This window comes from Aspergillus bombycis (assembly GCF_001792695.1).
Source record: "Aspergillus bombycis strain NRRL26010 chromosome Unknown contig00026, whole genome shotgun sequence".
NCBI lineage: Eukaryota > Fungi > Ascomycota > Eurotiomycetes > Eurotiales > Aspergillaceae > Aspergillus > Aspergillus bombycis.
In genome coordinates, this window is record NW_019170028.1 from 127,790 (window position 1) to 155,517 (window position 27,728).

General features: G+C 49.2%; 8 protein-coding genes across 8 annotated transcripts; 4 read left to right on the forward strand and 4 right to left on the reverse strand.

Annotated features, from left to right (window-relative positions):
• Nucleotides 1-11: 11 nt before the first annotated feature.
• On the reverse strand, nt 12-2,577 carry ABOM_003675 (uncharacterized protein; the record flags this gene model as incomplete). The annotated part of the gene is made up of 3 exons (XM_022530805.1): nt 12-1,809; nt 1,866-2,225; nt 2,297-2,577. 3 exons carry the CDS (start codon nt 2,575-2,577, stop codon nt 12-14), a joined length of 2,439 nt encoding a protein of 812 aa, XP_022390759.1.
• A 3,077-nt stretch (nt 2,578-5,654) lies between these two features.
• ABOM_003676 (glycylpeptide N-tetradecanoyltransferase swoF) lies at nt 5,655-7,295 on the reverse strand (the record flags this gene model as incomplete). Its single annotated transcript, XM_022530806.1, has 3 exons — nt 5,655-5,852; nt 5,918-6,701; nt 6,784-7,295. 3 exons carry the CDS (start codon nt 7,293-7,295, stop codon nt 5,655-5,657), a joined length of 1,494 nt encoding a protein of 497 aa, XP_022390762.1.
• Nucleotides 7,296-7,926: 631 nt separating this feature from the next.
• ABOM_003677 (tetrahydrofolate synthase) lies at nt 7,927-9,659 on the reverse strand (the record flags this gene model as incomplete). Its single annotated transcript, XM_022530807.1, has 3 exons — nt 7,927-9,333; nt 9,450-9,587; nt 9,642-9,659. 3 exons carry the CDS (start codon nt 9,657-9,659, stop codon nt 7,927-7,929), a joined length of 1,563 nt encoding a protein of 520 aa, XP_022390761.1.
• Nucleotides 9,660-10,256: 597 nt separating this feature from the next.
• ABOM_003678 (M3 family metallopeptidase) lies at nt 10,257-12,227 on the forward strand (the record flags this gene model as incomplete). Its single annotated transcript, XM_022530808.1, has 3 exons — nt 10,257-11,477; nt 11,540-11,666; nt 11,725-12,227. Coding segments are annotated over 3 exons (1,851 nt in total), but the record flags the coding sequence as incomplete, so codon positions are not given.
• Nucleotides 12,228-13,734: 1,507 nt separating this feature from the next.
• Nucleotides 13,735-15,961, reverse strand: ABOM_003679 (putative phosphoinositide phosphatase (Sac1); the record flags this gene model as incomplete). The annotated part of the gene is made up of 3 exons (XM_022530809.1): nt 13,735-13,911; nt 13,964-15,696; nt 15,754-15,961. 3 exons carry the CDS (start codon nt 15,959-15,961, stop codon nt 13,735-13,737), a joined length of 2,118 nt encoding a protein of 705 aa, XP_022390753.1.
• A 556-nt stretch (nt 15,962-16,517) lies between these two features.
• ABOM_003680 (Rab family GTPase) lies at nt 16,518-17,465 on the forward strand (the record flags this gene model as incomplete). The annotated part of the gene is made up of 5 exons (XM_022530810.1): nt 16,518-16,587; nt 16,667-16,686; nt 16,740-16,766; nt 16,852-17,043; nt 17,118-17,465. 5 exons carry the CDS (start codon nt 16,518-16,520, stop codon nt 17,463-17,465), a joined length of 657 nt encoding a protein of 218 aa, XP_022390838.1.
• Nucleotides 17,466-18,347: 882 nt separating this feature from the next.
• On the forward strand, nt 18,348-20,412 carry ABOM_003681 (mitochondrion protein; the record flags this gene model as incomplete). The annotated part of the gene is made up of 4 exons (XM_022530811.1): nt 18,348-18,461; nt 18,525-18,636; nt 18,695-20,304; nt 20,368-20,412. The coding sequence occupies 4 exons, from the start codon at nt 18,348-18,350 to the stop codon at nt 20,410-20,412; spliced, it is 1,881 nt and encodes a 626-aa protein (XP_022390839.1).
• A 779-nt stretch (nt 20,413-21,191) lies between these two features.
• ABOM_003682 (uncharacterized protein) lies at nt 21,192-24,884 on the forward strand (the record flags this gene model as incomplete). Its single annotated transcript, XM_022530812.1, has 1 exon — nt 21,192-24,884. One exon carries the CDS (start codon nt 21,192-21,194, stop codon nt 24,882-24,884), a length of 3,693 nt encoding a protein of 1,230 aa, XP_022390840.1.
• Nucleotides 24,885-27,728: the final 2,844 nt, after the last annotated feature.

Below are 27,728 nucleotides of genomic sequence, written 5' to 3' on the forward strand. Positions count from 1 at the left end.
ACCTCAATGGTTTATAGACCCATCGGTACAAGTCCAGTTGGTGGACCATAAGAATCCTTCAGTTCCTCTTCCTCTTCTTCCTCAACGGGCTCCTCTCTGTTTTCAATATCTGATTCATCATCAACCGCTCTACCCCTAGAGAGCCGGCTGCGGTTTACAGGGACTGGCGTTCCACTTTTCTTCCTATCCTCTAGATCATGCTCGTCACCTGCTTCTTCGCGTGGTAGACGGAATGCAAGAAAGCCATCTGGAGCGCGCTCTGCCCGGTCCATGATCTCATTCATGTACTTGCGCACCTCATCAGGAGGCTTCACCACTCGGGATAAAGGCTCGAGGACCTTAGCGTTGGAACTGTGGATGCGGAATGTAACAGGTTGGTAATACTCTTTCAAGTTGGAAGCCTTAGCCGCATCTTCGGGTTTGTCTTTCGGCTGAGGCTTGTTCGAGTCAGCTTGACTTATTGTAGTGGCTTGCGGAGCCTTTTGGTCAACTTGACCGCCAGCTGGCTTTTCCTCTTCAGTTGGAGTCGGTTTACTATCAGTAGCGGCAATCTGGCTGGTAGGAGGCTGCGCATTACCCTCCCCTTTCTCCTTCTCCTTCTCCTTCTCCTCCAACCTTTCGCCTTCTTTGCCTTTGTCTTTATCCTTCTCTTTATCTTTGTCTTTACTTTTGTCTCCTTTTTTCGATCTTGACGCCGACTTGCCTTTAGTTCGCGAGTTTGCCACCTCTGATGCTGTCTCTATAGGGAAGGGGGTATTCAGATCCACCTTTCTAACAAGCAAGAAAGATGCAAGAACAGTGTTCCCGTCTGGAAGCCATTCCAAGATAGTATACTCTGGAAACAGATAACGATCTCCAGAGCCAGCATGACCCGAAGTGCTACTTCCATACGGTGTTAAGGGTGATGTGAACTCGAAAACAACCGACTTGTAGTTCAGTCTCGGGGGTGGTGGGGGGGGAGCTGGTCGATAGTAAGGAGCTGGAGATCCGTATTGCGGAGGCCGTGACTGAATCGCAGGTGGGTGGCCCTGATACGGCGGCTGCTGGTAAGGTGGATATGGAGGCCCTGGTCGCGATCCAGCGGATTGGTTCTGCGGAGGTGCCATAGGCCGCACCGCAGGACTCTGTTGCTTAGTGTTTGCGGATGGTTCTGCAGTGGGCGAGGGCTGAGCGGCTGCAGCCCCAGACTCTTGTTTGACTTGTGGCGTTATACTGGGCTTTTGTGAAGGGGTTTGGGATTGGTCCGATGCACTTGCGTTTGGGGGTTGAGGCGTAGAAACTAGAGACGGTTGTGGTTTAGGTACATGGATCTCAACTCGTGGGTAAGGCTGTTCCTGTGATCGCTGTTGTGCTGGTTGTTGCGATGGCGTGCTAGGCTTCTTTTGTTGTTGATTCTGTTGCTGGCTTGGCTGCTGCAGAGGTTGTGGAGGCTGTGAAGGCTTTTGGGATGGCGGTGGCGGTTGCGGTGTCTGTTGCGGTGTCCGGGGCGATGCCTGTGGCTGATTAGGCGTTGGGGGGTGGGATTGCTGTTGCTGTTGCTGTCTTTGTTGTTGTTGCTCTCTTGCGCGAATAATCGCATTTAGCTCGTCGATGTGGGCCTGAAAAGCTCGAAGCTGTTCTTGAGACGCTTTGCTCGAGGCGACCACTCTCATCAACGCCTTCAGATCCGGGTCTGAGGCAGCTCGGGTAGCAAGCATCTGAATCACTGGGTCCGGACTAGGCTTTGGAGGCTGGGCCTGTGAATGCTGGGATGGTGACGGTCGCTGGGCTGATTGAGATGGGCGTTGAGGAGGAGGTTGGTTGGGTGTTCTGGCATGGTGCGGAGGTGGTGGGTGATTGCCCTGCTGGTAGGTGGCTGGGGGGACGCCGAGTGAGCGGGTGGATTTTGAGGGGGATGTTGTCGTGCATGCTGAGGAGGAGTAGGATAGGGTTGGTATTGCTGGAAATTATTAGGGTGGCCGTAGTGAACCATCGGCCGCTGAGGGGGCGTGTATTGAATTGGCGGTGGCGCATTGGGGTCTTTGACGGTGTACAGCATAGCATCGAAAAGATGAGGACCGACAGCAATGTTACAAGGGCCGACCTTCGACATGGATTCCTTGGGAGGGTTTTTGCCCTCGATCTGCTCTCGTTTGGTCTTCTTTGGTTTTGTCCAGTATCGCACGAGGATGCCGTCGCTGAGCCATTTCTTTTTTGATCGTTCCAACGAAGCTAGGAGAACCGCACTATAACCAGGTCAGGCACCATCACCTTTTTATCACGTACATCTAACTCTCAGCAAGATCCAAAACCCTACCTTTCCGCATATGACTGGTACTCCTTCGCGGACAGCATCTCCAGCTGGGGTGATGGTACGGTTGGGAGACCCTCCCCATCTTTGATTTTTGTTGGCAGGGGATTTTCAACAACCTCGACAGGGGGAGGGGGTGGGGTTGGAGTCGGGGGCGCGGCGGCAGTCGAGGCCCGTTTCTTTGATGAAGATGGTGTAGATTGTGATTGAGAGGGTGCTTCGGAGGCTCGTCGCTTCGACGCCGGTTCGCGGCGTTCGCGAGCGGAAAGTCTGCGTTTTTCGGCCATGAAGGCAATGAATGATGATTAAGAATGAGGGATGCAGTTATATAGACCACGGTGAGAGATGAAAATCATCTCGACAACATACTGTGGTGCCAAAACCGTAAGTGAAGGGGAGGAAAGGCGCGATTAAGTTGCGGAGAGAAAAGAAACGCGGGAGCGAAATTTGGGTCGATCACTTTAACTAACTTATGCAAGTCCAATGACCTTCCGTAATGGTTCGACATCATGCATTCAATGTATTCTAAACAAGAAAATACAATACAAATTTAAAAGCAGAGAGAGAAGACAACGGCCTTGTGCCTCGATTTCCCACTCCTGGAGGAACATTATCCAATTTCAGACAAGTATCGCCAAATGGGAGCAATTTGCACTTTGTCCATGCCAGAATCTGTCATCGAAAACCATGTATTCATTAGACCCTGTGCATTACTATCAACCAATTTACTGCCTGCAGCATAACATGTAATATACCCCTAGAACGCCTCAAGAATAGAAACCCCATATCTCATTTATCGTCAGATATTTCCTCCAACCCGTCCGTGACTATCGCCAATTATCCCTGCCGTTTCTAGTAACCATCTAGCTCCCTCCATAGCCGAATCTCCTGCCCCGGCCTTTATATTCAGGCTTCGCCTTCTTTCTGCTTCCCTCGCCTCGAAATCCCACTTCGCTTTTTGTAGTTCGATGGCACTCTTCTCGGAGGAAGAAGCAACAGGATCAGGGACAAAACCCCATAGTTCAAGGTTGTAAATGTCAATGTGCGTTTTGGTTGGACTGTCCGAAGTTGAGCTGGTGCCGGCAGGGAGGAAGACACCATTATGCCCAAATGGGGCTACATGGAATTCTGCCGTCTCAAGGCTCGTATCTATCGTTAGGCTTCCCGCGCCCAGCGGGGAGGGAGGTAGGCGTTGGCTCCGTGATGCCGGCGGTATTCGACAGCCAAGCGAAATACCCGAGTGATTAGAAAAATACGCTGCGGGGGTGTCGGGATTCTGTATCGAAGATGATGGGTTTCCGGGCAGAAGTAGGTGCTTTGGAGACAGTTGGAAAAGGCAGGGAAGGGTAGAGGTCTCCGAAAGTCGAGAACTCTGGGTTGACGACCCGGATTTCCAGGCTTGTGGCAGATATGCTCCTAATGTGACCATACGCTCACCAGATGCTTCGGAAACGGCACCCTCAAGAAGCAATAAGGTGCCTGACTGCCAGGTAAGAACATTGTGAGAGAATGAAGTAAGAGATGAGCCATGCGCTGCCGTAGAGAAAATGGGATGCAGACGTAAGTTGTCACGGAGAAGGTTCTCGTTGCCGTTGGTGGACGGAAGGAAGAATGACAGGTGTGCCACAATGCTTGCGTTCAGTATCGCAGATTCGAAGCTACCTGGGAGCATAATTGATGTAGGTGATGGCAAGGGATCCTCTGATGCCTCATCTGTAGGCTTTGTTGAGTCGCTCCGGCCACGCTTCTGAGACAGGTTCAGATTCTTGCTGAAAAGAAGATGCTCGAATAGTGGCGTCAAAGGATCGAATAGATATGGCAACGATGTATGAATTGTTTTAGCAAACGCTTTATAGCTGATCCCTCCTGACTCTTCCTGGGGGAATGCTGCTAGGATATCGTCGGCTTGCTTCCTTATAGTTCGCATGCGCCAACCATTCAAGTCGGACGTATATGTCTTGACAGGCTCTAGGGGCTTTAGGGGTGAGATCACAAGTAGTAGCATCAGAAGGCGATGAAATGTGGCACTAGATATCCGAGCTTCATAGACTGCCTTATCAATGCGGGAGTCGTGCCTGAACACTTCAATCGCGTCTAAAGACTCCAAAGCTGCAAGCGCTAGATCGTCGTCATCGTCATCGTAGTCATCGTTTGTAGGTTCGTCCACAGAAAATCCTGGCGCATGGGATCTAGTAGCGGCAGAATCGCCCTGATCTTCCTTAGAATTCTCGCCGTTCGCCGGCTGATCAACGTCCTTCCTCCCTACATCAGCAAGGCTCCCAAACAGCAGCCTGATTCTGTCCTTCCGCGCTCGCCTTAAGACTTTCCCATATCTCTCTGTTAGCAGGACAACCACTTTGACCATGGCCTCGAATGTCAGTACGCTCGGAGCCAAAGTGGTTTGGAAAGGAAAGGCCCCCAAGTACGACACCATACGGAAGATCACCGGGCCAGCATCCAGTGGACATTCGGCGTCACTGCTATCTGGTATAGCTAGAAAGTCGGACAAGATCTTTTCATTCCAATACTTCAAGTCCCCTTGTCCCGTCGCACGGGTAAAGAAGTTGTCCTTGAAGTGGGTTAATTCTAAAGGGGTGAAGCATTTCGTCGCGAAGCGTTCAGCAAGCATGTGACTCAGCTCGTCTACTCGATGTTAGAACTGGCTAGGCGACCAGGCAAGTGATAAAATATCCTCTTTATTTGGTCGATAGGAACACGTCAAGGCATCGAAGGGCTACTAACCTGGCGAGGAGGCCTGGCCAAGTTCAGTCGACTGGCTTAACCCCATTTTGCAAAAGAAACAAGTAGCGGTGTGCTCAATGGCATCTGAATGACAGATTTAGAGGGATTCTTAGAAGTGGTCTGTTGCTTATGTATCATTTGTCGATCACAATACAAAACGTTTTCGGCTTATCAGGCTAGTGCTACTGTACGAGGGCCCTTAAGTATGTCAGGAAAAAGAATGTTGTGCTAGCAGACCAAAACTGTCACACGGAGCTGAGACCTTGGATACGTAACAAATATCCTGATGGCCAGTAGTATCCATTTAAACCAAAGGGGTAGAAAGGCTGCTTTGTTGATTTAAGAGACGTTGCGAGAGTCTAGCCCATTCATCGGCTGACGACGTCACGGGCCTTGGGCCTTGGCGCCTGGGGCATTAGGCTATTTTAGGTAACTGACGTTTCTATAGTTGGGAGTCCACCCAATTGACGTTCCTCCATTACCTAAAATTCCGTTCCTCAATTGCTCGGCGACTAACAGAATCTCACGATATTGTGGTCATACGAGAAGACTATCATGACAGGTAAACTGAGTTTTGATTCATGACTTCTTCGTCGACCTCTCGTCCAAGGGTAAATACATTTTACAACATAACGACGCCAACACCTCCCATCTTGTTCTCATCCGGCAGGTTCTTCTCGTTAACACCTCCAGGGACAGGGGCTGTTCTGTAGTTGTAAAGATAAAAGTGAAGCTGGCCATCACCTGCACCAAACTTCAGCTGTTCCAAGAAGAGAGGGTTGTCCTGCAAGGTAAGGGCGTTGAACACATCGAAGTGAGCCTGGAGAGCATTGTAAGCTATAAGGAATATAATACACTAAATCAAGAGCTGTTCGGGATTTGTACCTTCTTGGCCTGGATCAAGGCATCGTTCATCAGGAGTAGAAGTCGCTCTTTCAAGGCCTTGAGATCCTCTGTGAATGCGGTCTCGGTTGCGTAGTAATACAGGTAAGCAGCGCGCACTTCCTTATGCTTCGGGTGCTGAATGACCGTAGATGGGAGGTTGTAGAACGAGAAGAAGTCGGTAATCTTGTGTGTCTCAGGATCTTCCACCACATATGACCAGACAACTTGCTCCTTTCCTTCACCGTCCTTGTGCACTAGCCAATGCTCGATTTCCTCTCTTGTAAAAGCCTGGTTCATATCAAAGCGCTTCAGATACCGCTCGAGCAGGTCATGGACTGCATCTATATCCTTGGTTCCCATGGGACGCAATCCAGGCGTAGATGTAGTGCTGGGAAGGTGATTCTTGGTGATCTGACGGGCTTTGGTAGAGCCATGAGGAAGGGGCGAAAACCCGACCTCATAAAGCTTCAGCCAGTCCAATGGACGGTGATAGTAGCGGCAGGAGCTGACTGGTGTAGGCAAAACCACACCGGCAGTATAGATGGCTTGGTAGATTCCATTCAGATAGCAGCGACGGGTGATCTCTTTGATGAGGACGGGAGTCAAACGCTTAGACCGCAGTTTCTTATGGATACAGAGGAAGTTGATTTCCGTCACCTTGAGCTTCTGATCGCGAACACGGATCTCGGTAGGCACACCGCAAATAGATGCGACAAGCTTCCTAGACTTGGTAGCGCGGACACCCACATGCCATTCCTTTCTCCAGCCGGGAGACATCAGAGCCCTATGATGTTCGCAAGCGTTAGTTTACATTAATCTACCTCATTTATGATAAGATATTTATGCCGATGCTAATAACGACGTACCAATGCAAAAATGACTGGGAGTATCTAAAGCGGAACATGGCGTTATCGTCCTCCACGTAATGGTATGTCAACAAGTCCCACAATTCCTGCAGCTCAGTCTCGTTGGTCAAATCAAGAGTTGTCCACTCGAAACCTTCGATGAGCTGATCGGGCTCCTTCGACACCTTCTCGGGATCGATGATCTTAATGGGACCTCCGCTAGCATTGCCGGCCTCATCGAAACGGGGTACGGGTTGCGTTTGCCAGAACCTGTACGAAGCCATGTCCTTCTGGTTCTTCCCACCGACCGATAGGCCAGTGAGCAGCTCGGAGATGGTCATTTTGCGCAATGCCTCCGCAGCTTCGTTCTTGTCCATCGCGGCCAGCTCGTTCTTCAGCGCCGGGTTATTCTCCAACAGCTTCTCCGCCATCTTGGGGGTGATTGACACATCCTTGGGCTTTTGTTCAGAGCTACCTGCTTGTGTGTCTTCAGCCTGGGGCGCTTTGCCCTTGGTATCCTTGGGGTCCGACATCACTGCGGGCGAGATAATGAGGAGGGGGTAAGATTTAGGCGGTTTGAGTGCGGAAGGTTTTCAGGTCCGTCGCCCCACGTCACGCCAATTTCGCGGGGTCAAGCTTAATAAATAAAGAGTACTGCGTAGTAATCATAAATTAACTGATAAGTAAACATTCACTCACCCAAACTACATTGAAAACCCCTGGTAACTGATGGCGCTCAATCCACTTGGCACGTTCTCTAACTTATTCTTTTCCGACAATTGGTGTTTGACGTACAGCGCATATTGGATTTATATGCTGCATATCGAAGTATAGATGACATCCATGTGTGTGATCTCTTACCTCGGCAAATCAATACACAAATTGAGACGAAAGAGTTCAATTGGTTTTCTCCGATATTCTCCAGGCTATTCTGTATTTACTAATTCGATAAATGAACTGAATTCGAGGTTTGTTGAATCCCAAGATAAACGCCTCTCCAAAATCTATATCATCCCACATGCTAACATGAAAGGGCTATCAGCCCTTCTGGGTATCATTGAGTATGTTGTTGAGAACATGGCATAGACAAGTATTGATGTCCAGATGCCCAATTTTACGTGCTAGCGAATCGCAAAAATAAGAAAATCCCACAGACGTATCCCCTCATTGTGTACCAGGCTTGGTCTCGATTACATCCAGGAAACCGCCAACAAGATGTAAGCTGCCCGTGACAAAGGTCATGATGGGAGTTTCATCATTACCTGAACGTTCTCTTTCCTTCGCGGCCAAGTCTCGGGTGAAGTCAACAGCTTCTTCGATGGTGCTATACACCTTGACCTCGGCACGTGGATCAATCGAACGCCATTTCTCAGCAAGGCTGTTCTGGACCTGTAATTTTTCCACCTCAGATGCGCTCGTGTTCATGCTTACGAGGTCGGGTCGATAACCTGCCGCTTTATAGGTTACGTTGGTACAGAAAATCGCGTGAGTAAAAGGCTGTTCGGACCCAAGAGCTGCAGCGAGGGTGTCATAGAGGGCTTGGGCGAGGGCATTACTATCACGAGTTTGCTGATTGAAGATCAGGACACGCAACTTGTTGTTTGCCACCGCACCGGAGGAGGAATTCGCATGTATCTGGGAGGTGAACCATTGACCAGCCAGCTTGATACTCTCTAGAGTATGACCACCGTCGATGAACCAGGTGACATCCTTTTCATGCCGGGTTTCACAGCGCCCACCTAACCGAGCCAATTCCAACCCCTTGCGGAATTTAGCAGGCAGAGGCTTCTTCATAAAATCATCTGGAATGTCTTCGAGCCCCGTTTTCTTAAGAAACTCTGCAGCCGTTGCGATCGCTAGAGCTGCGTTTGTGCGTTGGAAATCACCGGCCAACCCAAGTTTGACATTGCTACCACTGGTTAGCTCAGGATGAGCTGCAATGATTTCCAATTGAGTTCCCTTATCCGCTGCACGGTCGAATAGAATCTTTTCGGCACTGGCAGCTTGGGGAGCACTGAAGCCTTTGACTCCAGGCTTTATAATACCGCCCTTATGCCAAGCAATCTCTTCAATCGTTGTTCCCAGCATAGCGGTATGGTCAATGCCTAAGCTAGTAATCGCAGTCGCGGCAGGCCGCTCGAGTATGTTTGTGCAGTCGTACTCACCACCGATGCCACATTCTATCACCGCAGCATCTACACCTTCACTTAGATAAGTATGAAATGCCATAAGAGTCAGGTATCGGAAATACTGCGGCTTCGTTCGTAGTTCTTCCGGGTTCTCACCGGCCACTCGAGCCGCCTCTTCAAGCCGGTCCCAGACTTCGAAGAAGTACCGGGCGAACTTTTCTTCGGAGAGCGGTGCACCATTAATTTGAATGCGCTCTCGGGCAAATCGTAAGTGAGGAGACGTATAGAGGCCAATGTTTTTGAGACGTGGCGTAGAATCTTTTGATTCTGAGGACACCGGGGAAGTGTATTGGGATAGGATAGAGGAGATGAAAGCGGAAGTCGAGCCCTTGCCCTTGGTACCAGCAACGTGTACAGGATTAAGACGGTTCAGATCGGAAGGCTATAGAGAGGGAAAGGGGTTGAACTGCAGTCAGCCATCAACTGCACAGCCCTAAATTAACCACTGCAACAGTGGAAGCGCAATATTCACGGTACCCGGGGGAAAGGTTTGCGAACCTGGTATCCAATGCGTCGGAGCCACTCAATAGTTTCCGGAAGAGACCTTAAGTTCATTTGTCGCCGGTCTCCTGACTCCCTCAGTTGTTGGACAACTGCGAAATTTGTCTGCAGCGAATTCAATGCTGCAATTGCAGCCTGTATTCATCTCGTTAGTGTCTGAAGATCAATTGCTTAGAAGCCTCGGCATACCTCATAGCTGCGGGACATTCTGGCCGGATGTGATAAAAACCGACGGATATAATTATAGGGAGAGCGAGTGTGTATGCGAAAACCCCTCATGAAGATAGAAAAAGAAGAAAATGTATGACGTGACAATGCTAAGTCACGAGGGATTCGTCGCATTTCCCCAGATCCATGACTTCCCTTATTAGTCAGCTTTCGGTCAGGTGATGGTCAGTCAGGTGTGCCACCAAAGGGTAAGAGAAATACTATACAAGAAACGTGGACATATAGTACTTACATTCGGTGGGTAAATAGTGGCGGAAAACCTCCCCCACCAAGATACTGCGTAGGTACCAGGGGTTCGGATCCTTCGTGAGAGGGAGTTTGTATTGGTACAATGGGTATTATACTTATCAGATAACAATACAATACATCACAGCTTGCAGACCAGTCACCAGGCTCTCAGAAATAGCTCAGCTTCGCTAGTAAATTCACTGAATATTAGGTATTCTCATCTCCAGATATTATACTCTCACGTGTACATATTCCGCAAAGCAAACAGGTCAATTACCCTTCCTCGGACTTCAACTACTACTAGAAGTACTTTTACCACGGGATGAAGGAGCGAGCCACTATGCAGCTCCACCCAAGTTTGACATCTCAGCAGAGGGTCTGGAACAACAAGCGAAAGTCCTGATCAAGGACATCGAGGAAGCGACTATTCGCTTGATAAGCTCTTGCACAGACATCACCACCGCCGACTTCGAGTCAATCATCCAGCCCTTAGCTCACATCGACAATGAGATCAAGGCACAAGTACGATACTTGGCTCTATTCCAAGCTATTTCTCCCAGTCTAGATATCAGGGCGGCGTCTTCTACAGCAATCAACCTTATCGATAAAATCTATCTAAGCTTATTTCAGAATGAGAAACTCTTCGCCTTGGTAAATTATGTACGAGAGAAACCGTCGATGCGTGTCAGGGATGAAGAGGACACTCGGCTACTTGACAAATTCCACTGGATTTTCTTGGAAAACGGGATGTATCTAGCCAGTGAGAGCCACGATCGATTTACCTGGATTTCACGCCGCTTGATTGACCTTCGCGTCCAGTTCATGGAAATCCTCGGCCAAGATCCGGGATGCCTTTGGAAGAGCGAAGAGGAGCTTGCCGGTGTGTCGTTGAATCGTTTGTCGATTGGAGTGAGTGATGATGGCCATAAGCGCTTGTATCAAGTCCCTCTCACCAGGCCAATTACGACTCTTGTACTGTCGGAGTGCCATATTCCGGAAACTCGCAAGGAGATATACTTGCGTAGTCATTCCCGATACCAGGCTAATGTAGATATATTCCGCGAAATCATTGTTCTAAGAGACGAGGCCTCGCATCTGTTGGGTTTCCCTTCCTTTGCGACCCGAAAGCTGCCGCAGCAGATGCTGGGTTCACCTGGTCGTGTGAATGAGTTCTTGCAGCATCTGTCCAATACTCTGGCGCCACTAGCAGAGAATGAGATTTTGAAGTTGCAAGAGCTGGTGAATACCAGTGGTCCTATCTATCTTTGGGATTTTGACTTCTGCCATACGAAGATGTTACAGGAACAGAACAAGGTGGATCACAAATATATCTCCCAGTGGTTTCCTGCCAAAGTTACTGTACAACGTATGCTCGAATTATATGCAGAACTCTTTGGCTTGAGGTTCGAGCAACTCGAAGTCTCGGGAAGCGCTTATACTTGGCACCCAGATGTAGATGTGTTCTCCGTTTGGGAGGAAGAGGATTCTACCCTGATCGGATATCTTTATATTGATATCTTTCCTCGTGCAGGGAAATACAACCATGCCGCCAATTTCAACATTCATCCTGTATGTTTGGATTAATCTACATCTAGGCAGCCCTCATACTTGTTTTCTAACTTCCTTTCAAGAGCTTTCTAGATATCGATGGGACTCGGGCACCAGTCGTGACGGCCCTCGTCTGTAATGTATCTCAGGCTGAACCACCACTGATGAGACACACCGAAGTCGTTAGTGTATTTTATGAGCTGGGACATGGTCAGCACCATCTCCAACGCATTGTGTGGATCGAAGCTAATAAAACCATGAACGAAAGGACTCCATGACCTGGTGGGCAAATCGAAATACGCTATGTTCCACGGGCATCGAACAGTGCCTGACTTCACCGAAGCACCCAGTCAACTGCTTGAGTACTGGTGCTGGATTCCAGAATGTCTTCAAAGACTCAGTTGTCACTACTCCTACGTCTCCCAACACTATCACACGCACTGGCTAAATAGTCAGGAGAATAATGATAGGGCACAGCCTCCCATGGAAATACCCTCGGCCCTGGCCCGAGATCTTGGAGCCACGAAGCAGCTTAACCAAGGGATACTAACTCTCCGACAAGTAGCGTTCAGCAAGTTTGACATGCAGACCCATCATCCTACCTCGCATCGCGATATTGAAACATTGCATATTCCCGAATTGTACAACTCGCTGCTGGAGAATACAACCGGTCTGAGTGGACCTGGGAACGGCTTCGACTGGGGTCATGCCTATGCGACTACTTCGCATTTTGTTTGGGGTCAGGAGGCGAGCTATTATTCATATCTCTAGCATGTAAACTGTATGTTCACTCGTGAATTTGGATCAGAGTGCTAACGTAACGACGAAGTACGCGTACACTAGCAGCAAATATATGGTCATCGTGCTTCAAGGCATCTCCGATGAGTCGAGAGGCAAGCTTGAAGTATCGACAGCAGATTTTGAATCACGGTGGAAGCAAGGATGAGCATAAAGCGGTGGAGGAGTTGTTAGGTAGGATTTCCACCTCGGATGCATATTTGCGGGATCTTGGTTGCACGCTTCCTACCTCTCCCAGAGAAGGTTGAGAATCCAGATAGACGCTATGGCAGACTTTTAGTTGGTAAGTTATCATGGTGTACAATCTATGTTAGAACTGTTTAAAAGGTATCTCACTAGAGGAAATCATAGCACTACATTCATAGAATGAGAGGCTAGCAGAGGTTATGTAAGGTGATTTCCTTTACGGAGTGGAGGCCCCTCATCTCCCTTGAAGAAAGCAAAGGGAAAATTCAATACCCCGAAAGCTCGACTCAGATGTTGTGTTGGATCGGCCAGGGAATTGCGGCAAGGCCCTGTTGATTCATGCTGTAGAATGCAGATTACGAATGTATTGATCAACCTACCACCAATTCTCTCCTGTGTGTATATACTTTCCGCCATACTACATGCTTTTTGTCATGAATAAATTTATGTCCCGCGTGATGTCGGTCATTTGCAGCCTAATTGCGAGCAAACGTCTGACTTAAGCTAAATACCATTTTAGTTTGTGCCTCTTTTTTCGTAACCATCAGCAATACATCATGATACATGATGACGGACGGACAATTGTACATGGTAAGCGAAGTGATGGAGCCAAGGCTGCCCTGGTCAAAGGTAGTAAGCTTGTATATTAACTAGTTCCCGATAGTCTGGCTCATTAGATTTATACTACTAGTATTTTACAGTTATGTGATCTTGATGCCGCGCGTTGATCGCACGAGTACATTCGACAATCCGAGCCATTCTGTTCGACTGGGCTGTTAAACCATCGTGGTCATTAGTAAGAGACGGGCGTCCAGAATCCAGCTAATACTTAGTAGTGAATGCCTAAGGTGACACTACCTAGTAGCTTCCTAACTCTTAAAGATCCCATTTTCCTATGTATTTATATGATTTCAGTAATATGGCGACTTCTATCATCATCACTTTCCGCGATGTAAAGCTTTAAAAAGTACATGCAAAGAGCAGTCCTGCAAGGTGAAATGAACAAGAGGAAGAAGGCGAAAGAAGCAGCAGAGAGAAAAGGTAAAACAAGATAAGGACAGAAATAAAAATCTATACGGTTAAAGGAAACCCGAGCGACTAAGGCCAGGAAGGTTACTTGCAAATATATGAATCCACTAAAGAGAAAACAAGGAGAGACTAGAAGACAGCACATATAGGGGTGGTACTTTTTACAACCCGCAACATCGAAGTAGGTAAGGACGAAAGTGTGTACCGGACACGTACCATTTCGCATGTAAAAGAACTCGGCAATGACAGCAGCCTGAGTAAGAAACTATTCGATCCTAGTTTTCCCTTCTTCCAGAAAGCCAAGTCGAGCATTGCTATAGCCCCTCTGGTGCCTTCTGGAAGGAAGAAATTGCCCAATGATAGGATCCGATCGGGCCTTGATCATCGCATCTTGATATCCTTCGGATCCAGCAGCTGGTGTATTCAATTTGGGCCAGTTCACCTGCAATTTATTAGCATGGAGCAAGTAGAGAATCAGTTTTCAAAGAACTTACGTAAAGCATCCCGTGCCCGAGTATAAAGCGCGCGCACCAGGCAGAAACTACCAGCCAGAATATGACGAACAGACGCAAAGGCCACACGGCAGCGTCAGGCAATCGCCTCGTAAATATGGAAATTAGAACCATGAAGACACCAGCAGCAAGGATATAAGGGATGGACTGGATCATGAGAGGTCGGCGGTCTAGGAAAAGTTGAAGGTTGCCAAGGGTGGAATTTGGAGGAAGGTAGGTGCCCAAGAAGACATCAAATCCATCTTGCCTGGGGCCATCCAAGAGGTTATTTTTCACGTATCGCGTGATGGAATTGTTCAAGTCTTGCAGCATGCCAGCGCGAGTACGCTTGCCAGTACGGGTGAAATCTGTCTTGAGTGCCCCGGTGCCGGAGTACGATTTAGAGACGACGTCTGCATTATCGGCCCAGATGTTACGGAAAAGATCCTCAAAGTCCCGGTCATCATTTGCAGCTTCACCTTGACGTAGGACCCCAGCGTCAGTGAGCTGGCGTGTTACAGCCCAGCGTCCAAGCATACTCTGCACTACGTTCGTTCGATCCAAGCAGTCCATGCAGTTGGTACGAACAACGCTGGTTTGTGAAGATCGCATATCCAGCTGTCCACCAGGCACGCCAGGATCCTCTACACCACGGAAATAACCGCCTCGCGTAAGACCGTCAATTAAACGATCCATCAGCAATTCTGCGCGGTGCCATTGCAGCCCCTTTGTTTCGTTGTGGAAATCGAAGTAGACGTAGTGGAGACGGTCCAATTCCTTTTGCCTTTGACCGGGTTCCAAGGCATGTATCTTCTCGGATGATACTGCGTCGACCTCGGTATTCTCGGTCGATGGAGAGACCAAAATGCGTACGAGCTGCTCATATGCATCCTTGACTCGCTCCTCTCTCCCTTTCTGGTTTACAAGGTTAACCAAGTAGTTTTCTCCATACAACCGGATTTGCTCAGCAAAATGCTTTCGTGCGGCATCGACAGCTGTTTCCACCCCACGAACCTGAAGTTTGGGGGTATACTTGAGATTGTTGACTTCGGCCCAATATACGGGGACACTCCCGCGGGTCTGCACATAAGCCATGACCTGAAGGTCCCGACCCGAATCTCCGGGTTTTTCTTTCATGGACTGCCCTCCAGCAAACCCCGATAGCCCACCAGTCGCATCATTCAGGATCACAATCTGCTCGGTTTCGTTGTAATTCGAAACGTGGCCCTGTTCATCGATACCACGTGAGAAGTATCTTGTCCCAGCACGGTGTCTAGATCTTCTCGTAATGAGAGCAAATGTAAACGTAGTCGACTTAACCTTTGCAGGAGTGATGCGTAACATTCCATACATGACGGGGAGAATATAAGGGTCAACCCCGGGCTGGGGTCCATAGCGTACACTCGTTGTATCGTGCCCTCCGAGGCTAAAGTCTATGAGATCCGATTGAATGAAGCGGTTCCAAAAGAACCGATCATCAGCTCGCTTCCACATTGGAAGGCTAGCATCGCTTTGCGACTGACGCTGGAAACTGTTGGTGAGGTCCAAGGCATAAGAAAAATACATCGGCCCCGTGCGGAGGAGCTCTTTTAGCAGCGCCAAATACGTGTCCTCATCGTTGTCATGTAGCGGGCGCTCACGAAGGGGTAAGAACTCAGTAGCTGCTACTTTGTAGACCATGTGTCCGCGTAGTCGACCCATAGGCAGGGCTTTAGTGATCACGATGATATATTTGTCTGCAAGATTCAAATATTAGAGTCAGGCCACTAGCCGAGGTTCGCAACCAGACATACCCAGCTTCAACTTGATCATACCCAGTATACCGGCGATACTGGAAATGCGCTTAGCACCAGGAAGGGTGCCATCGTGTAGCCGTAAGTCGCCTGTTGGGCGATCAACAACAAGCGTGGGAGCATTCGGTGAAGAGGGCGAGGTAAAAGCGTAATGAGAGGAGGAGGCGTGGAGGTTGATATCGCGGAACGGAAGGAGAGTAGTAGCCATTGTTGGCGACAGCTCACTATCTAAACAGGGGTGGGTAATGAGAGATGATAACAATACCGAAGAAGTAGATAGGAAGGAATATGAATATGAGAACTAAATAAAGAACGTGGGGTGGATGGATGTAATATCACCGCATGGTTAAAACTCGGGAAGGAAAGAAAAGAAGGTTCAGGCAGAGAGATGGATTGTCAGGAGCAGGAATGACGATCTCTCAGGAAGCCTAGGGTGTTGTGTATTGTAACTCTGAACGCAGCATGTGGTGATAATAATACCTGCCAATTGCCGCCAACATAGGTCAAGCCAAGCCGCCACACCGCCCCGCAGAACGGCCAGTCGGCTTGGGCCAGGTGTGGCTGAATCCCTTCGTCATCTACCTTACCTTTACCAGCCAGGCCGCCATTAAACCTCCTCCCAGCATCCGATCCCGTCTTCAGTCCACCTCCCCGTCTAAAGAAATCTTCCACCTCTAGCGCTATTTATTCTCACGATCCACCCCTGTGCGATTTTTACTTACCGGTGCTCTACATAAAAAGTTGCTCTTCCGACCATAGACATCATGGCCTCCAGAGCCGCAGCAGGCGCCCGTCCTGGTGCCAGATTCGCTCAGTTCAAACTGGTCTTGCTTGGTTAGCCATTTCAATAAATACCCTCCTACTAAGTTACCAGTTGTAGAGTAACTGACACATCGTCTCCCCCACTTCATAGGAGAATCCGCTGTTGGAAAGGTTAGCCTATTCTCTTTCGCTATTTTGACGGTCGCTGACGTCTTTCATTACAGAGTTCGCTAGTATTGAGATTTGTCAAGGTAGGTTTAGAGCTAATGAATCCATTCCGATGCCCTAGATATCCGGTCTTAGCTGGGGGTTGCGGATGTCGCTTACTTGTCATAGGATCAATTCGATGACTACCGGGAGTCGACAATCGGCGCTGCCTTCTTAACACAAACCATATCTCTGGATGAAAGCACGACGGTCAAGTTCGAAATATGGGATACCGCCGGCCAGGAGAGATACAAATCGCTAGCCCCGATGTACTACAGAAATGCCAACTGCGCAGTGGTTGTTTACGATATCACACAAGCTGTACGACCCCGACCATGACTCTTGGTTTTTGTTGTTTGAACCAATGAAATACTAACATAGCAATCGTCGTATAGTCGTCGCTGGATAAGGCCAAGTCGTGGGTGAAAGAGTTACAACGTCAAGCAAACGAAAACATTGTCATCGCCCTTGCGGGTAATAAGCTCGACCTTGTCACAGAAAACCCAGACAAGAGGGCTATCCCAACCGCAGATGCCGAGGCCTATGCACGTGAGGCTGGTCTGCTTTTCTTTGAGACATCAGCGAAGACTTCCTCAAATGTACGGGAACTTTTTACAGCAATTGCGAAGAAACTTCCTCTCGATCAAGCCGGACCTCGAAACTTGCGCACAAACCCCCGTCCGGGTGTGGACTTGCGCCCAGAGGCCCCCGGCACTCAGGGGGCCAACTCCTGCCAATGCTAAATTTAATCGCAAGCTATCACTCTTGTCCCGTTGTATCTCATATTCGCATTCTTTCCCCCCCGTCTTTGCAATTATTTTTAGATACGGAAGGTGCACGTCTTCAAGGTTAACTATGAGTCGCTACGCCGGGTGACTCTATGGATTGCCGCCAATAACTTAAGCCAGAATGCCTAATTTTTTTTATCGGTATCATGATGATCATGGATATGACCCACTGGAATTTTGTGAGATTTCAGTCGTCGTTGTGTGGCCAAACGCGATGGCTTCTCTGATCTCAGTCACCATTTCTCTTTCATTATTTTCGGCCCTGATATTCGACTGTGTAGCTACTAAGTGAGAAGGGAGTCGGATATCGTGCAAGGGTCTAGTTGGATCTGGCTTTCTAGACATTATGCAGCAGGACTGTGCCTGCGCTTTGTGCTTTTCCTTTACACCTTAGTTGCCCTTGTTTGTTTCAGCTTTATTGTTCCCGGCGTCTGTATCCATGTCTTCCTGTTGGGCTGAATTCATCCTACATCTCTTCCCCTTATTTCCGGTCGTCGTGAAATCGTCCGTATGCTATTCCTATATAATAACTTTCTCTTGAAATACTTTACGGGAAGCTCATAACCATGTGTCCTCCTTTTTCTTCATGTCAATCGGTACGTAGCGGGTTGAAGCACGAAGTAGGTCTTTACAGTCGGAGAACATTCTGCCCCGGACAACTCCTGTGGGCGGTGCGAAGGTTCCCGAGGTCACCAGCCACAGGCTCTGCGGCGGTGCACGATCGGAGCGGTTCGTAAAAGCATCATCCCAATTCCGGTCCGCGTTTTCACTCTCGCCAACATCACCCCTTCAACAAAACCCGCCTTCAGCGTTTACTTCACAGTAGTGCGGCTCGTCATGCTGCGCTCTTCTGTTGCACCGGGTCGGCAGCTGCTGTTGTCTTCCGTTCGTCAACGGACGGCCTCGCAATGGCTGTCTAGAGCTGGGGCAAGTAGCCGGCTCTCTGGTCAGGTATGACGATGCCATTCTTGCCTTTTATGACACAAACTGACTTGCATTTTTCTATCCATCCAGAGATTCTTTGCCGATGCTAAGCCTCCTACCGGCGCCCCTACCCCTGTCTCCCCGTCATCCGAAACACCCATCCCCCCCGAGACTGTTCCTAAGTCATCGCCTAGTGAGCAAGGTTCGATTCCCATCGTCAATTGAATACATCGACTCCTCCGATGCTAAAGTATGCGCAGATTCTCAGACTCCTCCACCGCCCCCACCCGCCCCGGTTCGTAAAACGGGACGTTTCCGAAGATTCCTTCTCTACCTGATTCTCACATCTGGTTTCGCCTACGGTGGAGGTGTCTTCCTTGCCTTGAAGTCTGACAACTTCCATGACTTCTTCACGGAATACATCCCATATGGTGAAGAGGCTGTTCTTTACTTCGAGGAACGTGATTTCTATCGTCGTTTCCCGAACACTCTGAAGGGCCAGGCCCGCATCTCTGGACACACGGATGAGAGTAAGAAGGTTACAATCCCAAGAGAGAGTGGGCTTACCTCGAAGGCTGCGGAGGAGCAGGGTACTGGAAGCGATCTTTCCCAAAAAGGCCCCCATATGAGTGCTGTCAAGGGTGACGAAGCGCAAATCAAGACCGAGAGTGCTAAGCCTGAACATAAGACCGCCGCCGTTGAGAAGGCTAAAAGTGACAAAGCCGCTAAGGACCAGGCACCCAAGAGCAGTGATAAGAATGCTGAGGAACCTAGACAACCAGCACTGCCTGCCGTGACAACCTTAGAATTCGCTCAGGTCAATGAGGGAGATGAAGCCATTGTGCAAGAGTTGGTGAAGACTTTCAACGACATTATCACTGTTATTAGTGCCGATGAGAACTCTGGCAAGTACTCTACGCCCGTCGCCAAAGCCAAGGAGGAGCTCCAGAAGATTGGGGAGAAGATCATCGCAGTAAGAGAAGAGGCCCGTCGCGCAGCGCAGGAGGAGATCACCAAAGCCCATGCCACCTTCGACGAGTCTGCTCGCGAGCTCATTCGCCGGTTTGAGGAATCGCGCGCGGCTGATGCTGCTCAATTCCGGGAAGAGTTTGAGTCGGAGCGGGAGAAATTGGCTTTTGCTTATCAAGAGAAGATCCAGACGGAACTTCAGAGAGCCCAAGAAGTTGCTGAACAGCGTCTCCAGAATGAATTGGTTGAACAAGCCATTGAGCTCAACCGCAAGTACCTCCACGAAGTGAAGGATCTCGTCGAGCGAGAGCGCGAGGGCCGTCTTAGCAAGCTTAACGAACTGACCGCCAACGTTAGCGAGCTGGAAAAGCTTACTAGCAGTTGGAAGGATGTGATTGATACCAACCTGAAGACCCAGCAACTTCAAGTCGCTGTGGATGCAGTCCGCTCCGTCCTTGAGCGCTCTTCTGCCCCCCGTCCGTTTGTTCGAGAGCTCGTTGCCGTGAAGGAACTGGCTGCCGATGACCCTGTGGTTGAAGCTGCGATTGCATCCATCAACCCTACAGCATATCAGCGTGGCATTCCCTCAAAGTCTCAGATCATTGAACGTTTCCGCCGCGTCGCCGATGAGGTTCGCAAGGCAAGCCTTCTGCCTGAGGATGCGGGTATTGCTAGCCACGCTGCCAGCCTCGTCTTGAGCAAGGTCATGTTCAAGAAGGACCCTGTCGCCCATAGCGATGATGTTGAGAGTGTTCTTGTTCGGACTGAAAGTCTCTTGGAAGAGGGCGACCTTGATGCTGCTGCACGCGAGATGAACAGCTTGAAGGGGTGGGCCAAGATTTTGAGTAAGGATTGGCTCGGAGATGTGCGCAGAGTCCTGGAAGTGAAGCAAGCTCTGGAGGTATGGTTCCTAAACACGAAGTCACTCTTTAACAATTCCAAGCTAACTCATTTTTTTTTGCAGGTTATTGAGACTGAGGCTCGTCTTCAGTGCTTGAGAGTCGAATAGATCAATAAATAACGTCAATTCCTTGTTTCCTGTAATTTTCTTGCCGCCTACCCGCAACACCTGTACCTCTAGTTGTTCTCTTGCGTCGTTAGACCTCAATGCTAGAACCTTCCCTTTGTCTGCTTACTGTGATGTCTACAGGCTTGTATGCAACGATACTTGTCAAGTTTATATCTGCATGTCTGACATGCTGGGACTATTATAGAGTAATGTTGGCAAGTGAAGAGGGCATGCGTGGGTAGTAATGGGTGCTACTCTACCCTAAATCCATGATATTCCACCACGGCTATTCCCCAATAGCATAATTCAATAGAACTAGAGATTCCTGGTTGCGCACTTCTATAAGTGTCTTGTAGCGGGAAGAACGCGAGAGAGAATTGTGAAGCAACATCCTTATGACTAGCATTCAGTCATGCTCGAAAGTGTTTAAAAAGGCATCTAGGTACTCCGTAGAGCATGGAAAATCAGCTTGCTGCCTGAGGCAGCTATCGCAGTGGACGCACTATACCCGTTACAGGAATCCGTCTTCACGGCCGGGAAAGGTATGGGGTATATACTGTATAATACAGTACAACTTACTTAAAAGTGATCGTCGCTATTTACCTCGACGATGAAAGGGGCCTTCAAATCTTTCAACTTCATCGTGTGGCCAGGTTTCCTTCCATAGAATATGATAGACCATCGGTATTGACCTTGATGGTCCTCATGAGTCCTTCGATCACCGTCACATACCCCCTTTTCTATCGGCCGGGACCGAACAACACTCCGCTTTGGCTCTGATGTCGCAGAGGACCGATGCATCGCCTACGCCACCAAATCCTCTCCCCAAAGTGGACGAGAACCCACTTAGATCCGGCTCGTGGCGCTCTTCTCGTGGACTCGAATCCAACGACAAACCTGACCGACAAAGGAGTTTGCGAATGAGTGAAGGGCGAGAGAGTGGGGAGCTGGAAGGCAGCACACTCGGTAGCAGCTCCCGCGACGGGGATAAGGGAGGCCGAGGATCTCGACGAACACGCAGCTCAGGAGGTTTCTTACTGGACTCTTCATTCTTGCCCAGATCAAGTAGTCTCAGGCATAGTTATCATCGCGCCCATCACTCGGAGTCGGAGCGAAAGGAGAAGCGTGGAACACCCCCTGATTCGGAGATTGTGGTACCGAAGAAGCGATCGCGATTCCCTTGGAGTCGCCAAAAAGAGCCGACGAAGGAATCTTCAGCAGCGCTCCCGGAGAGAGAAGCTTCTCAAGAAACCCCTGGCCCGTCACATTCGCAACAAGATGCAGTACCTCATCCGTCCCAAACTGCGGAAGTGGGAAGCGAGGCTCCCCTAGGGCTTGATAGGGACTCATTACAGATCGTCAATCTCGCATTGAACTTGAGCGAATCAAGAAGAGTAAGTGCTCATGGTCGAGTGCCTTCCGGCCGTGTTGCGGGGGGTAGGTGGACCGCGTCGGCAGGACAGCCTTCTGTTTCATTGAATGAAAGGGGTGCACCTATTGCACTGGGCAGTCAAAATGATAGCCCTTATCCGCGCCGCAGCTTTACTCAGATACCCGTTGATAATCGCTCGAATCGTTTGGGCGCCTCACATATGGATCAAGCTGTACATGCACCATCTTCGGTCTTGAACCTGCTGCCCGATTCTGCCAATTCAAACTCCCTGCCACACGTATTCTCAGACGGCACACTTGCTCGAGCTGAGAAGGCCCGGCGCCATTTCGAGCTCTTCTCAGAATATCTCCGATTACTTCCTTCGCTCCCTCCCCTTAAACCGCACGAGGCACACACAGACCCAGATTCTACTCCAGCGGGTGCTGGCGACACCCCGCCAGGTCGCTCGTACAACCCTCTTCAATCCATTCGAAACCGCAAAGTTAGATTCCGCGAGCGATGTCCCATTGATACGGATGCAGAAGGCTGGACTAATGTCGGAAAAGTTCATGAATGGGTGGACTCGATCGAGAGCCAGTACAATCAACAAGACCATAGCTCTTTCGAATGCCTGAAGCTCCCACCTTTCCACCAAGGCTCGAAGGACCTGTCACATAAAGAGCCGGAGGATGATGAGATTATAGCAGCCTCTCCTTCCTCCAGTCTGAGGCGAACCAGTCGTGCAAGCAGCGTCAAGGCTCGCAGACCAAAATCTGATTGGATGATTTCCCCGCCAGAGCTTTTGGCTGATATCGCATGGGTTGAGGATATACAGAATAAAAGCAAGCTTATTGATAAAGATGGAAATAATCTATACCCCGATGCCGCAATGTTGATTCCATCCGATGCCCTCAAACCCAAAACTAGGAACCCTCAAGAAGAGCTTCCATCCAGGCGGGAGTCGGTAGACACGGACCAGCCGACCTCACACACTTCTTTATCGGATGCCCACCCTGGACTGACACCTGAGTTCAAACGGATTGGACGGGGAAGACGGCGGCATAGATTCCAAGGCACCTCTCATATCGTTCGCAGCAGTGGTGGAAGGCACAAATTACGAAGGCGATCAAGCAGCTCTTCCAGTGCGTCAAGCCGGGATGACAAGCAATATTGGAAATACCAGGGAGAGAGCATGGTATCTCCTAGGAGGTCTACTTCCCTAAGGCCCGAACCATCCAGAGCAAAAGGATATGTTGCCCCACCAGATGAGAGCTCTCTGGATATGAAAATTAGGTCGCCACAGAGCTCTAGTTTCCAACGATCTTGGAAAGCTTCTGACCGTACTAAATCCCAAGAACAGAGAGAATCTATATCCTCAGCGCCAAGTGTGGATGACCGCTATGACCGTCTGACAACCTCTGTGACAGCCGATGGAAGGGTGCCGCTTACTCCTATTCAACCCACTTTCTTTCCGAGTATTGCATCAAATTTATCGCCCCCATCAAGCCGGTCACCATCCCCGTCGAAAGGACGGTTCCCACGTGCGATTATTCCCCGCCGGGAGAGAAGCAAGAGCAACTCGCGACCTAAAGATGCTGTGGACAATAGTTCCCCAGAATCAGAGGTATTACGTAGCAACAGTTTATCGGAATACTCAGAGGGTTTGCCTCGCATTGGCAGACTGGACCCGAGCCCACTTCTAGATCAAACTCCCTCTACGCATCAGGATGGCCGGATAAGGTCGAGTCAGCAAGCACGGAAAGGGCTCACACAACATGAGTCCAAACTCCGTGGAATCTTCAAAGGCCCTGGTAAGATCGCGGAAAAGGTTGGTAATGAAGTGTCAAAAATGGGTGGTCTTATTCTAAAGAAAGATTCCTTGGCCCATTCACGACAATCTTCCTTTGAATCACACGTCACGTCTGACGATGAGACTGTCCTAACCGATGCCGAAGAATCGAAAGGTGATAAGACCACCAATATCAAGGCTTCATTACGCCGCCTCCCCACCTTTTCTGAAGACTACAGTCTGGCGGCTCGTAGGGAATCAGAAAAAGCAACTGGGAAAAATTACCTATCCGCGCCATTACCCTTTACATCTCCCACCCGCCAGGGCGATCAACCCGAGGGCCATAGAAGATCTGATTTGGGTAGTCCCCAAAAGACTTCTTCAGAGTCGGAAATGAAGAGCGCAAGGGAGACTGGAAGCAGAGACGAGGCTCTATCGACATCTCAGCAGAAGCGGCCCGATGTCCGCAAGAAACCTGGGAAGGTTCCGACTTTTGGCCCTGAGCTACATACCATCCGAGAACAGATCAAGAAAGGCCGAATTAAGGATCCATCTGTGCCATACAGTCTCACTCGGCCCCCGATCACGGGCCTTGCACAAGCAAAGGCATCACATGAACCGTCCTCTCATGAAAGACGTTCCACGCCCTCCAGCCAATCCAGAAGCTGGAGTATCTCTGAGCGTAGTGTTTCTACCTCGACGGAATCCGGAGTCCCGGCAAAAAGAGAAGTCGAACGTACCCGTGCGCTCCTTCTCTCTTCAGGTATCAAGGCACGAGAGATCACTCGTCGCGCTCATACTGTACGAAATCCTCCACCTGAGTTTCTTCGACGCGCATTTGGCTCCGACACGCCAGTTCCGGAGGTGCCTCGGTCGCATGAGTTCAATCTCGCCATTCAAGCCTTGGTAAAAAGGTTTGAGAAGTCAGAGGAGCTCTTCCAGCGATCGATGGATGGTTACCCTGGTGCTAAATTGTCATCTCTGAGCTCTCACCTTGGCGCACTTGAAGATCTAGTCAACAACTCTCTCAACCCACGTGTGCGGGCTGCTGCACAAGATGCAGAAGATTTGAGCATTCAGCTCAATACGACCAGTACTCTCGCAGTGAAACAGCTGAGCGACACCCTCGACAAAGGCATTCGGAGGCGCCATCGCCGGTTACGCTGGATACGACGTACTGGATTTGTGATGCTCGAATGGGCCCTTGTTGGAATATTGTGGTGGGTATGGTTGATCGTTATGGCTTTCAAGCTGTTACGGGGTGTTTTCCAAGGAGTAATATCTGGTGTTCGGTGGGTACTCTGGCTGTGATGGGTCTTCGTACTGTTTTGAAGATTTTTCTTTTCTTTTTATCTTACTATTTTCATTTTTTCAGGCCATCTCTATATACCCCATTTCTTAAGACTGCTTTGTTCATTGTGGCCGCAAGTGATACCTGATACACACTGCTCCTTTCTCACAGCATATTCTAGTATATATTTACTTTGTTTAATTCAACTATTATTATACGTACCCCCTTGCAGGTATTCATAGAATATGCTCCCATACTGCACATTGATGGTCTCATCCCTTGATCGGCGGCGGTGACAAGGCAACAACGCAGCCCTTACACTTCAAGAGATCACCAGGTTTTGCCAGACGTAAAACCATCTTGAGCCAAAGAACCCTAATTGTGATCTTCTGTCCCGACAGTGACCGAAATCCAGCACAAAAGCAATGCCGAGAGACAGTATCACCTGCATCGGTTTCATGCTTGCAAGACACTATCACATAAACAATAAAGCCGCTTAGAAACATTATCCGAGATTCACTAATGGATTATTGTATGGCACTCGTAAAGAACTATTTCCTTCGTCAAAGGCCTTTCATAGATCTGAGACGACGACTTGACCCTCACAATGAGATTCAATAGATCATTTGATATTGGCAGCATGTATATAAGTTCGTTCTGCTAAGATATAAAGCCGGGCAATGGCACACCACTACTGTATTACTCAACAGCGTGCACTACTATCTTGGTATATCCTCTTCATTGGTTATCATCTACATCCTTTCGATCAGTCACTGTCATGATGTCTTGTCGCACGGTATTTACTCTGAGATGGTGTAAGGCGAAAAGAAAACAGCAACATAGTTCTGTTAAGTCCGTGCCGTCAGAGACTTCAGTGGAGTCCGTGAACTCAACCGAGACATTTGCATTCTCCCAAGAGCCGGTCAATGCCGATGGACAGAAAGTAGCTGGTCAAGAGACAGTTAATGTACGCTGGCCGTTCTCCTACTCCGGTGCGGAGTTTGAAGAAGTGGTTAACGAATACTCTGAAGCCGACGAAGAGCAAGAGCAACAGCCGAAGACAGACAAAAATGAAGGTATCTCATTGAAAAGAGTCAACGGCCAGCGCCCATGCGTACATGTCCGGACTCCGGAAAAGCCTTGCCAAAAAAAAAAAGTATGTGAAAGCTAGTGAAGAACAATCCAAGCCGTGGTACAGGGAAATCAGGAACCCATCGTTGTTTGGCTATTGAGACCACTTTTGTCATCCCGAATCAAATGCTCCCTAGGCAGTTTTTCTTCCTTTTTGTGGCGCTGTGTTAATAACTCTTGTAACTCTTGCTTGTGGGTAGTCCTTATGCGTCTGCTTGTGACGAGGGCAAATTGATACCATTAATGGATACATGGGGATAGCTGGGGATCTCGGTATGATTAGAGATTTATATGGATGCAAAATAGAATTGGCGGATGGCTAGGGGCACTGTTCCTCATACAACGAAGTGGCATCGGCGTGTTCTAAGCACCGGTCAATGTTAGAGGGGACTCCACCGATACAGCTATATCATGATAGGTTGAGACCAAATAGTGTTGTGGAAAGCGGTGTTCTCATCATCAGGCTTAGAAGAATATTTGAATTCTCCACTTAAGGTGAGGTAAACATGAGCATCTGAGGGGGTAAAACGGTAAACCGTCCCCCCTACTCTCGCCCTAACACATCTATGCCGATAGAAGTAGAGGATTCTCAAAGGTGGGATTACCAGCTCTCCCCTTCATTGTCGTCTACGCGTACCACACCAAGCACTCTTCTAGCGCTACCGTTATGCACTACCAGTAGTAGATACAACTGACTCTATTCTTCCAAGAGGTGAGATCATCTGCCGTACACATCTGGTCACACCTAAGCTGAACCGGGAAAATACAAGAAACCCCAAACAAGAAACAAGAAACTAGACTGGCGAGAAATGGAAAAGGTTTGATAGAATAACCATTTTCACACTTTCGGTGATCTCAAAAGTTGGATATACCACATCAGGAAGGACGGATTGTCAATGTAACTCCAAGGAGGACGACCGTGTGGACTGATCGAGGTCTGTTCTACTACTACTCGGAGTGGTTTGAACCAGTCGTCATGGGAGATTCGCTGATGGAAGGAACTACAGAGCACGTGACCACCGATGTGCCCCTCCGGGTGGATTCGCCGATGGAGCTCCCGTGAGGAAGCTCCGTAGTGCAAGACTCACTAGTCCTCGAGTTATGACTGACCGTCCGTAATACATTTCAGAGGGACCACCAGATCAGCCAATGATCGAGCACGGAATATAATCTAGAACGACGCGGAACCGTTTCTATACCCGAGGCGCAGGCATGATGTCGGGTTCGACAATTGATGCAGGCCTGGATGAAAGGGGTTAACTCTCGGTGTGATAAAGTTCATTACGTTCCTCATGATATGCATAGCTTCCTGACCCGACATCGACGGAAACTCAAATGAAGAAAGAAAATGAGCGAAACAGCCCAGATCCATGATGGTCTGCCTAAATTCCGGACTCGGACTTGATGCTCAGAAGCTCTCTGATTGGCAATGAGGGATATATTCAACCACCTTTGATCATGAAATCCGGTCGAAGGTTAAATCGTCTTCTACGTATTTATTTTGTATTTTTATTTTTAATTTTACTTTGGGGGAGGAAAGGAGGGGATGCCCATGGATCGAGGCAAATCCCACCAACCGGGAGGATTCAACGACGTCGAGACCTGCAGGGGCGAAGCTGGAACAGCAGGAACCGACATGGATGGGCCCAAGCTTGATACAGGGTGTGACGCCGCGGTGGCCACCGGCGGTAAACTTACGGGACGGTATGGATACCCCTTCAGGTTTCTTCGGG